The 11,887-nt window shown below is 58.1% G+C and overlaps 1 protein-coding gene across 1 annotated transcript; it reads right to left on the bottom strand.

Annotated features, from left to right (window-relative positions):
- Positions 1-979: 979 nt before the first annotated feature.
- On the bottom strand, positions 980-1,648 carry IUM83_06092 (uncharacterized protein; the record flags this gene model as incomplete). Its single annotated transcript, XM_067930272.1, has 1 exon — positions 980-1,648. The coding sequence occupies one exon, from the start codon at positions 1,646-1,648 to the stop codon at positions 980-982; it is 669 nt and encodes a 222-aa protein (XP_067782614.1).
- Positions 1,649-11,887: the final 10,239 nt, after the last annotated feature.

Raw genomic sequence — 11,887 nt, 5'->3', positions numbered from 1 at the left:
GAGTATCAGGCGACCGAGAAGGCTCGGCGTGCTGAGAAGCACAACTCCACGCTGAGTAGACTGGAAAGAGCAGCCGTGCCTGGGTCAGTACAAGGCGACGTTTCCGACGGTGAACGAGGAGTCGGCAGAACTGATGGAACCGACGAAGAGTCGGTGGCGAACTCTCTGTTCAAACCTGCAGATCGAGTGTGGTTATACATGGAACGCGTGAAACCTGGGCTGACAAAGAAACTTGCACATCGCTGGCATGGACCTTTTCGTATCAAGAAAAAGGTCGACGAGTATGCATATGAGTTGGAGCTGCCTGATAGAAGTGGATACCAGTTTTACCCGGTGGTACATGTATCGCGATTAAAAGCGGCGAGCGAATTCGGCGATCGGCCGAGAACTCGGTTGACCCCAGAAGTCACCGAGGGATCGATACTAGACTTTGACGAGGAGCTGCTGCCCGAGGACAGCCGGGAGCCAGACCAGCTCGCTGGCGAGTACGAGGTGGAGGCGATCTTAGACAATCGAGTTCCACTCTCGAACAGCACCGAGCGCTCGGTCAGAGAGTTTCTGGTGAAGTGGGCCGATTATGACGAACCCTCGTGGGAGCCGGCCGTCAACTTGTCCTGCGGCGGCCTGCTGTACGATTACTTGCGCGAGAAGCGCTGCGACCGACGGTTGCACATGGTCCAAGTCGCTGACGAGGACTAACTGCAATCTGTCGCGAATGATGAACTGCCGGTGGGGCGATGCAGCCCACCCAAGCAGACGAAAATGACTACCTGCACCAACATGATTCTATATTTGCATGTAATTTGGAATGAGCTTACGAGTGGAGATCACGATTGGAGAGAGATGAGGAGATACGCAAAGATGATGAAAAGACGATTAGCGAAAGCCTGAGAGCTAGCTACCTTGACACTACAATAACTGAGAGACTCTGAGCTAACTACAGCCGCAAACATGAAAGTGGAAACGAGAGACCGAGGTCTCAAGGGTCCGAGTTAGGAGGCGACCCGAGCGAGTACCGTGAGGCGCGCCTCTTGGGGCTCCCCGGTTCTGGGTTGAGCCTCCGACCTCCAGCTTCCGGAGCTGAGCCACCGGCCGCGCGCTCGTCGTCGAAGTCCTCGTCGCTTGAGTGCTCGGCCGAAGGAACTGCACGAGCTTCCGAGCGAGGAGTGGCAGCTGGAGCTTCATCCGCGCGACCGCCGTGAGCGTCCGCAGCCTCTTCAACCGAGCCTTGGGCCGACCGCTCTGTCGATGCACCGCCGTGGGAACGCACAGATTCTTCCTCTTCAGCCTCCGAGCCCTCAGCTGCCGAGTCATCAGCTTCAGCAGAGGCCCTTGTAGCCGGCGAATCGTGGAAGCGAGTGAACTTCCAAACCCACGGCGCGGTGACCAGCTTGAAGCCCAGCGAGGGATCGACAGTGACAGCTGACGCAGCTTGTTGTAGGGTCATTCCGCGGGGAACGAAGACCGGAACCGCTGGGTTGCAGGGAGCGAAGATGGTGTTATAAGGATGCGCCATAGGGACATCCACCCAACCGTACCGCCAGGGCTCGTGGCCATCCAGCTCCGTCACCTCGGTGCACCAGTCAGCAGTCATAGGGGTCCACAGCAAATTATCCACCGAGTAAATGGGAACCGAGGGCTCGAACATGACTTCTGGGGTACAATGGATGCGCCCGTGCGAATCCGGGTAACACCGAGGCCACCGGCGGTAGGGGATCCGGAGGCGGAGACGATCAGCACGCCCATTCCGGTTGGAGTGGTAGTCGGTCCAAGCCTCGAGCGCCTCGACGTAAGCGGGAGAACTCTCACCGAGCTCTTCGGCAAGTTGCTGGACCCATCACTCGACAGCAGCCGGGGAAATCCAATGCGAACGCTCGTACAAATCGAAACCCAAGTCGTTCTTCTCGGTGGGGCCGACTGCTCGGCCGTTGAACTGTCGCCAGAACTTGACCACCAACGGACGACCATCTGCCCGTATCGAGATGCGCTCGTCCGGCATGAATTCGGCGGCGCTGAACAAACAAGGATCAGCAGGGAGGCTCGCCAAGAATTGCTGGTACGGATGGGCCGAGCTTCCCCAATCCGCGAAGGCAGCAATGCCCTCGGCCGAGTACTCCACCGCGACTTCACTGTCAGCAGGCCGAGGCACCCGAACTTCCAATATCTTCTGTGTGACGAGGCTCGCTCAGATCTTTCTGGCGTACCCGTCAATAGCCTGCCGCCAACGCACTCTATGTCCCACGCACACCCTTAGTGGATAGGAGAGAGCAGCTGGCTTAAAGGAACCGCCGCTTCAACAAGAACTGGCTCGGAGACCATGGACACACTGTCGGCCGAAGCCCCAGGTCTCAGCTGGGAGGCTAAGCTATTTCGCTGAGACTATTGCGACTCTGAAGCCACGATGACTGAAGTTGACTATGGATTGGCTTGACTCCTGTGAAGTTGGATTGCGGTCACCCCACTAAGCTATGCTGAACTCAGACGTCCCGGATAGACACCTGTTGATGGCTGGATGCGCGGCAAACAGAGGCGACCTGGTCTCAGCTGGACTCGCTGCGGCTCGGCTGAGAGTCGGCCAGCTTTGGTGGTGAAGGCGCTGAAGTCTCCAAGTCTCAGCTGGAAGAACTGAAGTCCCCGGGTCTCAGCTTGGACCACTGAGACTAGCTGGTCTCAGCTGAAGCCAGTTGGTTTCAGATCTCATTACTCTGAGCTTGGGTGGTCTCAGCCGGAACAGCTGGAATCTGTATCTCTCGGCTCAGATGTTTCAGCGGGATGTGCTTGGGCTCAGCGGACGCTCCGGAGTCTCAGTTTGGCGACCCAGATGATGCGGACACTGGTGGACATTTAAGCCGGGGGTCTCAGTTGGAATCTCGCCTGAGACTATGGGGGCTCAGAGTGGCCGATGGGTACACGGTGAATGCGCGCTGCTGGAGGGTCGCGTCATCAAATGATGACGGACTCATATATCAGCCGTGATGGGACCAGCTGTACCCGGGTACGACACACTTTCGACCAATAAGCCACCGGGGATCAGCCACTCATCACTGAAGCTTCGTTGAAGATCTGCCGAATCCATGCCTGACCACGCTGGATTTTGCTGGGCTCGGCCCGTTATTGGCTAAAACTCAGGTTGAAGCGCCGAATGCCTTAGGCACACTGGCAGCTCTCAGGATGGTCTTAGCACCCTTTGTGGGTGCTCTCTGAACGGCGCTGTGCGCCCCCACTTGATAGGTCTTTGTTTGCATGTGTAATAATTGAATTAGAATCGAATTTGCCCCGAAGGACGCAAGTGAGAGTGTTTCCTTGTGTAAAAGGGTGCCGAGGACCGGTTCCATCAAAACTCAACCCCATATTGTCTTTTTGAGTGTGCCTCGGTGTGAGGAGGAGCTTAATGACCTATTTTCTATTATTACGTGATCTGGACGACATTATCGACACGTATTTCGTATATTCGGGGAGTAAGTGACTCTCCTGAGCTTTCGGCGGAGCGACTACGCGGGGGCTGAGATAGGCTCAAGTCTTCAGTGCGGTTGCTGAATTTCGCTCATTTTGGAGCGTGGTGCGCGGGCGTCCCTGGGTGCAGAGCGAGAACCCAGACTACGGACAGGCTCAAACCGAACCAATTTTCTCGGGGCCACTCTAGGTCTGAGGGGCGAGTGAAGACCTGTGGAAGCGGCTCTCAGCTGGAGCCGCCGGAGGAAGTGAAGAAGCTACGGAGACCAGGTCCAAGGTCTCGGAAGAAGTGGACAAGTTACGTGTGGAGTGTCGTGTTTTGTATTGGAGAAAACACGGGGCAGATTGGGTTGGACACGTGCGAGCTGAGACCTGTTGAGTGGGTAGCAGGTTTCGTTTGGAGAGCGCTGGAGACATCTGAAGTGGGAACAAGGTTGCTGTGGCTGGCTGACGTCTGGGCCCAAAGCGTAGCCCTAGGAAGAACCGTCAAGGGGATCGCAAGGGAGGTGCACACGCCGCGCCTGACCGAGGACCGGAGCTGGGAAGTTTCATCCGAGCCGTTGTTGGGCTCAGCTGAGGTATTTCAGCTGAGAACCCAAGACTGAGCCTTATGAGCTCTAGTCCGACGTTCGGCGGTCTATGTTTATTCAAGGTTCGATCTGGAAAGCCGGGAATTGGCCCGCACCTCGCCACATCTGCCAGCAGGCCCAAGCACCCGGGGCCATGAAAGGAGGCTCGAGAAGATCCAAAGCGTCGTCCGGCGAGGTTTACGAGGAGCGACCAGATGTTTTCTTGGACGAAGCCGAGGTGTCGGTCTTCCGAGCTGGCCCAGTCGTGGCATCCTTAGAAGCCGTTTGCCGATTTTTTGAAGGCTCGCCACGTTCACGCTGGAGACTCGGTGGTGGCGATGTCTTGCGCTGCCGACATTTCTTGGAGGGAGCTTTTGAGGAAGGAGCTGCGGGCTTCTTCGCCTTGGCTGATTTCTGCTGCTGGGGAAAACTCTTTGACAGACTCTCCCTCCAGAAATTCTCGGACGGCTTCCCAAACCGAAACCCATCTCCAGCATCACGTCCGGTAAGGTCCGTAACCTCGGGCTCCGCCTCCGATGTTCCATCGAGGCCCAAGACGAAGTCATCGGGAGCATTCTCCTGCTCGACCGAAGCTTTTGACTGGAGCGAGGTCACAGTAGAAGCAGGACAAACCGGACGGCCGTCACGACGAGGCTTGATCACCACCGACTCCCTGAATGAAAAATCCTGGTCGACAGGGGCCGGAGCCTTCTCTTCGAGGTCTCGGTCAGCTTCAAACTCGTCGTCCGGAGACCCCGACTGGATTGCAGGTGAAGTTGGAACCTCGGTGTCCTCAAGCCTAGCTGGCGAGCTGGGCAGTGAGTTCGTCGAAGGGTCAGACGGATGCGGCGAAGGAGGTGCGTGGATCGAGCTGTCGGCGTCGACCTCCAAGACTTCCGGCGGTGACTGAGAACGAGAACCACTACTCGCCGTTGGAGACCTGTCGGTCGGCCAAGTCGTCGTGCTGCCAGTCCCGCCTCCACTCGGAGGAGAAAATCCGTGCGGTAGCGACGACCAGTCTTGGACTGTGAGTTGCGGAATAGTACCAGAATCCGGCCGAGACTTGTCTGCCTTCGCTGCTGCTTTAGCCCTCAGATCCACCGACGGCTTGCCAAGGCGAGAGGTACGCCTGGCTTGAACGTGGGACTTTGATGCCGCAGGCGTCGGCGGGAGCTTGGACTGAGACGATGGCTTCGCTGAGACCTTAGCTGAACGCTTCTGACGCTTGGCTGGCGGGGCAGCAATGCCCTCGTCGTCCGACAGCTCGACCGAGGAGTAAGGCGGAATGCTGACGCGAGCTGTATGCAGTGGCCCGGAGACACTTTGGGAGCGGACGACACTTGAGCTGGCAGTCGGCGCCGAGGAGACCGGATGAGGACGCTTGGAGCCCACCGCGACCTCAGACGATCGCAAGCCTAGCTCGTCGAGCTCTCCGAGCAACGAGGAAACCACGGGTTGAAGTGACGAGTCATCGGGGAGCTCGAGGCCGCACAAACTGTCTCGTTGAGCGTCTTACTGGCGGAGGAATGTGTTAAACCTCTCCACCGCCCTCGTGTACGATATTGGCCCCGTCTTGAACCCCTCTCGGTCTTACTTGATGACCGCCCGAAGTTCCCTGATCGAGCTCTCATACTTTGATCACCGAGCCTTCAAATTGTCAGACTTCTCAGCGCTCTGCTGGATTGCATTCGCCGCGATGTCCATCTAGCGGGAAAGGAAGTCTCGTTCCTCCCGGGCAGCCCGGAATTCCTCAGCGAATTGGTTGCGCTCGAACGAGGCTTGGTTGCAAAGTACCTCAAACTTGCGACGCTCGTCGACTTCTCGGCGCAGTAAAGCGTCACTGTATGTGAGCTGTTCCTGGTCATAGCGAACTTCCCCCCCCCAAGGTCCGCCATCTCTGCCTCTCAGCCGGGAGTGGGCGACGGCGCATCTGGAGCCAGCGCATGCATTACCGCGCCGAGGGTTTGGGCGTCCTCCAGTCGCTGGTCAAGATCAGAGTCGAGACGAAGTGGAGGATGGCGCACCAAGCCCACCACGAGGTGGCCAAGGTATGCGAAGCGCTGCTCAGTGTGGTCCTGCAGCTCCCGGACCATATCCTCGGTGGCGTTCCGGACTGCGTCTTTGAGAACATCGCTGCGAGGGGGGTGGGCGCCGAGGGGCCACCTCCGCGACCTCACCCTCCTCGGGCCGGCAGTGCCGGGTAGGGTTACACGAAATGCCGCCAGGCTCATCCATCCGAGGACTCCACGGGGAGCAAGGAGGTGAACCGTTGACGCAACCCGAACCCGCGGACTCAGAGCTTGCTGCCACCCCGCTGTGCGAATCAGAAGCGGGAGTTGGTGGCGAGCGAGCCTGGGCGCTGGGGTTGGGCGCAGCACCACCGCTCGGTGGAGGGTCGCGCACAGGAAATGGCGGGAGACCTCGGGGTGCCCCGCTGTACGGAAATTGGCCCCGCCTAGGCCTCAACCAACCTAGCCGTGAACTCAGGAGGGAAGGGCACGATGAATGCATTTGGGTCATACTGTGGTATGCAAAAGAAGACATGGATGATTAGCACGAGGGGCCCAGCGATGCTTCAAGACCTCACATAGCTTACCCGGAGAGCGCGGCCGAGAGCTTCCGACGTGAGGAGCTGACACCCTTGCCGAGGGCTCGGTGAAGCAGACATGCTGGCAGCGACGACGTGCACCACGACGCTCACCACCTGACAGGCTCGAGTCGAGGTGGGGGCCGTTGTGAGATTGGGTTTTGACTGCGGAGTGGAGCCGCCAGACCGAGGTCTAACGGCGTCGAGAGTTTGAGAGAAGATGACCGAGGTCTCCTATTGGCTACTCACATTTACCGCGCCAGAGTGACAGGAAGCTAGTTAGTGACTGCGGGGCTCGGCGGGTCCTAATAAATTCTCGCCGAGATCTCCGGATAGTCATAGTGGATTCACCTTTTGCCTCTTGTTAGGAATCCGGACTTAAGACGAAGACTGGTCCGGTTGTAGGATTAGACCGAAAGATCGGTCTATATTAGATATTTGTATAGACATTAGGGGTTAGTTATAGTAGAGACCTCACCGCCTCTAACCATTAAATCAGAGCAGAATATCCCCCCAAGCCATCAGGATCAAGTCCGTCTACGGTAAGTCTAGCTAGCTTAGCTGTAGGGTCTGGATACGCTCGGCCAACGCGGGGTATGTCTGCCGGGGAGCTTAAGGTACATTGACCGAGAGTTCGCCCTGGTAAGGCCAAGAGTGGATAGTGGCCGAGTGTTGGGAGATAGAGAGTCCTCACGGTACGTTTGTACGTTGTCATGGGTGCGTGGCGTGTCCCCCCAGTGTATTTGAACCTTTGGCGGAGGTTTCACCTCGGCGCCCCTGTCAAAGGCCTTGACCGGCCTGGTACCCTTCCTTTCGGAGGGACCACAGTGGGTTTAGCACGAAAGCGTTTATATTTACACTCCCCAGCCGTTGCACGTGGCTGGCGGTGCCTGTGTGTGGGCTCTACCTACCTGACCGATACTTCAATACAAGGCATATTTCCAGCCCGGTGTAAGGGATCGGACCTGGTCTTCAGGTTTAACCCCAACAATCGTCGCCGACCTTTCGAGGGAAGCGCGTGTTATTGGTTGGACCCGTCCCATTTGTCGAGGCTGAGGGACGAGGACTCGTAAAATCGTGAATTCCTACTCGACAGTGTACCCAGGATGTTAGCACCCTTACTTGATAGACCCTATGTACGTGTGGAAGAGTGCCCCGGGGAAACGCAGAAGTTGCCGCCGATGAGGCTAGGCGACACGATGGATGGAGTGTGACGCGGGCGACTCCGGCGAGAAGGTACACGGAGCGAGGATGCGACATGACGCCTGAATCTGATCCCGCCGCGGTATCAGGGCTGATCTGGCGCTGGATTCGGCGCCCGGCTATGTACAACACCGTCACTCAAAGCCCGTCACTCAAGATCCCGTCACGCAAGACCCCGTCACTCGGACCCCGTCACACGGGCCACGAATCAGGTTGAAGATCAGTTGCGGGAAGCACGCCGGAAGTAGGGTTAGGTACAGAATGAGTGGTTAGACAGCCAGTAGTCAGTGGCCAAGATATAAGATAGGGTAAGGCTCAGTCCCGAAATTTCTCTGAACCACAAAGACCTCCTGCAGATCTCCCTCGTTCAGGGGAACCACCAAGCGTCGGCAAGTCGAGCCGACGCTCGCTGGCTCGGGTCTCACCCCCTCAACCCCGTGCCTAAAAGGAGGGCACGTTAAACTATACCGTCGGCCAGCGCGCCCGATAACGCGCTTTCTAAGACGAAGGACCACACTGGCCCGATAACCGCCGTGCACAAGACCGCGTAGGCCCGATAACGCCGCGCAAACCCGAGGAAACGCCAGCCCGATAACGTCGCACTCCCAAGGGATCCGACACGCTTGCATCCGAGCAGGTTGTCAACCTGACCCCCCCCCCCAACTCAGGTGGACGTGCTGGGTTTGTGCGAGGACGAACTTACAGTAAATTACGGTTTTCTATGAGGGCGCTACTCCACAATGGTGCCGCGACCCGGGAGTACTACTTCAAATGACGGGGTAACGATCCAGCAGGCATCTGAGGCAGGTGCGCTGTCGGTTGGAAGGTGTCGAAAGCAAGTGAGCACAGAGAGACGCTTCGTGGAGCTCGGAAGGAACCTTCACGACAGGCCAAGGGGCCAGCGACAATCAAGGGGGCTACGAAGAACAGTTTGCCGTTTCCGATATGGCTCCCCGTGAGGGAGCCACGATGGGCCACGACGCAAGTCGTGGTCCTACCGGTCCGAAGCCTGAAAAGGCTGAAGACCGACAACCACTCCCCACCCAGGCCGTCGCCAAACGCAAGTCGCCCAAGAAGAAGAAGAAGAAGAAGAAGAAGAAGAAGAGAAGAAGAAGAAGAAGAAGAAGAAGAAGGAGAAGAAGTTGCGTGCGCCGGACTCGGCAGTCGAATCGCTGTCCAAGCCACAAGGCAGGGACGCGGGACGCCAGTACACCGCCGCGGAGATGCGCTACGTGCTGGCCCGCACAGGACTGTTCCAGCTGCTGGAGCGAGACCCGATCCTGAGCTTTATCAAGACCCAGCTGATGAGCGAGTTCACGGCCCATTCCTAGCGACAGACTTCGACAGCCTCACGAGTGTCATGCGTGCAGCGCCGATGATTTTCGAGATGTTACGTGAATCCGGCTTCGTGCTGGGCGCGTTTGAGATGGAGAAGGTGTAGGACTGGGAGTTTGAGGCATGGACGCGCACGATCCGCGACGTGTGGAGCCCCTGACGGTTCTAGCGGGATCCGTCGAACGCGAAGGCGCACCATCCATGACGGTCCCGGCTCCGGCGTCGTCGCCGACGCCGTCACCCCCGCCTCGATACCAGTCGAACGTGGACTCCGACAGCAGCCTTGAGTCGCCTACGCGCATGTCCACGAACCGGCCACCGCGCGTTATGCAACTCGCTGCCGCGCCAACGCGTGCCGAACCTTCGACGACCCCGGGAGAGGCGATCCCCAAGACACTGGAAGACACTATCATCCGGCTCATGCGGTCGACGGCGATGCGCACGCCAAACCCCCAGGCGCCCGTGGCCCCCGCCGAGCCGCCTCCACCAACGCGTTCCGCGCCAGCAACGGTGCGACAACCAGAACCGGTCGGCGTCGCCATGGAATCTGTCAGTTCACACTAAACGTCAAGATCAGAACCTCGACGAGACGTGGACGAAGACCCCGACGACTTGTTCGACTTGGACATCGGGACGCCCGGAAACGCGGCGCGGTTTCGACTGCAACGGCTGGTGCAGGTCTCACGCGGATACGCCTCTCAGCGTCTCCCGAGCTGAAGGAGTTTCAGGGACGAGACGCCAGCGAGGATAATGCCCGAGCGTGACTTGATTGTCTGAAGTCCGCAGCTCGCCGCGATGGAATGACGGGGTAAGGATTTTGCGGACTGTTCAGCGACCTGATGAAAGGCCCCGCGCGCTAATGGTACCTCCAGCTACCGAAGAACGTCAGGAAGTCATGATCGGAGCTGATGGAACAATTTCGCATCCAGTATTGCGGGATAGGGGTGCCGATGGCGAGTCGTTACTATCTCGCGATGCAGCAACCCGACGAGACTCCGCTGGACTACTTGTACCGGCTCAATGTCGTCGGTCTGCGAGCCAATATCCCGTACGCTGATGGCACGACGGAACAGAAGCGAGAACACGTCGAACATTTCGTCAAGACGCTGAGTACTCAGGAGGAAGAGGTCGCCTCACGAGTCACCTTGATGGAAGTCCCAGACTCCGTCGCATTGGAAAAGAAGCTGCGCGCTCGGCAACGTGGGATGGCCCACCAGAAGAAAACGCTTTTCGGGTCGAACAAGTTCCGTCAGGAGGCGCCGACGCCGTCACCCCAACCGGCTCGAGCGGTCCGTGCGATTCAAGCCGCGCTGGATGAGCATGACTTGGGACGCGAAAGTCACGACGGTGACGACTGTCTGTACGACCAGGATGAGGAGGAAGAAGAGCGGGCTAGACTGTTCGTTACCGGCCAGGCACCTCCCGCCGAGGTCCCGCGTCCCAACTTCGACTCGGAAGACTCGAGACGTGATCGTCAGCGATGCCGTCACTGTGGATTGCGTCGCCACAACGATGGAGATCCTTGGCGTCTTTTGACATGCCAGAAATGTGGAGGTCACCACCGACAGACCGATGCTTGAAAGTGTACAAGGCCTGCGGTGATGTCCATGATGCCGGAGAATGTCCGTTCGAAGAATTCTTCAACCCGCTTCACCAGTGGTTTGATCCGCACAAACACGCAGGAATGCTGCCCCCGACAGCCGAGAAGATGTTAAACTAGGTCGCTCGCTGGCTTGGAAACCAGTACGAAACAAGCGATCTGTTTCCGTCTATGCATACGTGGCCAAGAAGTCGCAAGAGGTGGTTAGTGAGAGCCCAACCTCCCTGAATGATAATACATGTGAATCCAACCTGGAACGTACCACGCGACAACGCGCACCCCGAGTTTCAGCTATCCGACGTACGACGGATGACGAGTTTGCGCGGGAACCGCCCCTAGACGTGATAGACTTGCAACCAGGAGAGCGACGCGGGTACTGGAAACACTATGCGCCGCACAAGTGGTACAAACAGGCCAAGATCCACGGGAAGTTGGACAATCGCCGCGCAGTGCTGTTGCTTGATACAGGAGCCGAGCTGTCCATTCTGGACACCACCTTTGCTCGTGAGGTAGGCTGCCTGATCGACACAGACATCCCGCAAGAGTGTGTGGGAATCCGCGATGAGACATATTACACAGTGGGGAGAGCGGAAGTCAACATTACTTTGGCTGGGAACTTGGTGTACTACATGCACCTGTGGGTCGGAGACTTGGCTGGCCAACACGCGATCTTGGGGATGAACTTCATGGTGCCGGCTGGAGTGCGCATCGATACGGCGGACGGCACGGCGTGCACGACGAGGTGCATATTGAGATGATCAGAAGAAGGCCGCTGTACGGCACGAAGATGCACCCTGTGAACGTTATAACGCCTGTACGGCTGAACCCGGGACGCACGCACGAAGTCATGTTTCGGCCAGACCGGAATGCGCCACTCCTGTGGGTAACGCGAGGGGAGTCATGGGTCACCACATTCGTGAAAGGCAAGGTTGGGAGAAGAACCTACCTGCACGTGACGAAGGTTGGGGACTCGGCGATAACGCTGGACGCCCACAAGACGCTGGCGTGGTGGACGCCTACTGACGTTCTTCCGCGAGCGCGGGGTTTTGTCCAGTTGGGGTCCCGTCGCTGCCAAGAGTGGCATAATCTGGCTTACAGTGCGACGTGTGACCCGGAGTCCCAGTTGAGTTCGACGGGCCG

The sequence above is a fragment of the Phytophthora cinnamomi genome (genome assembly GCF_018691715.1).
Source record: "Phytophthora cinnamomi strain GKB4 chromosome Unknown Contig104, whole genome shotgun sequence".
NCBI lineage: Eukaryota > Oomycota > Peronosporomycetes > Peronosporales > Peronosporaceae > Phytophthora > Phytophthora cinnamomi.
This window is presented reverse-complemented; position numbering and strand designations above follow the sequence as displayed.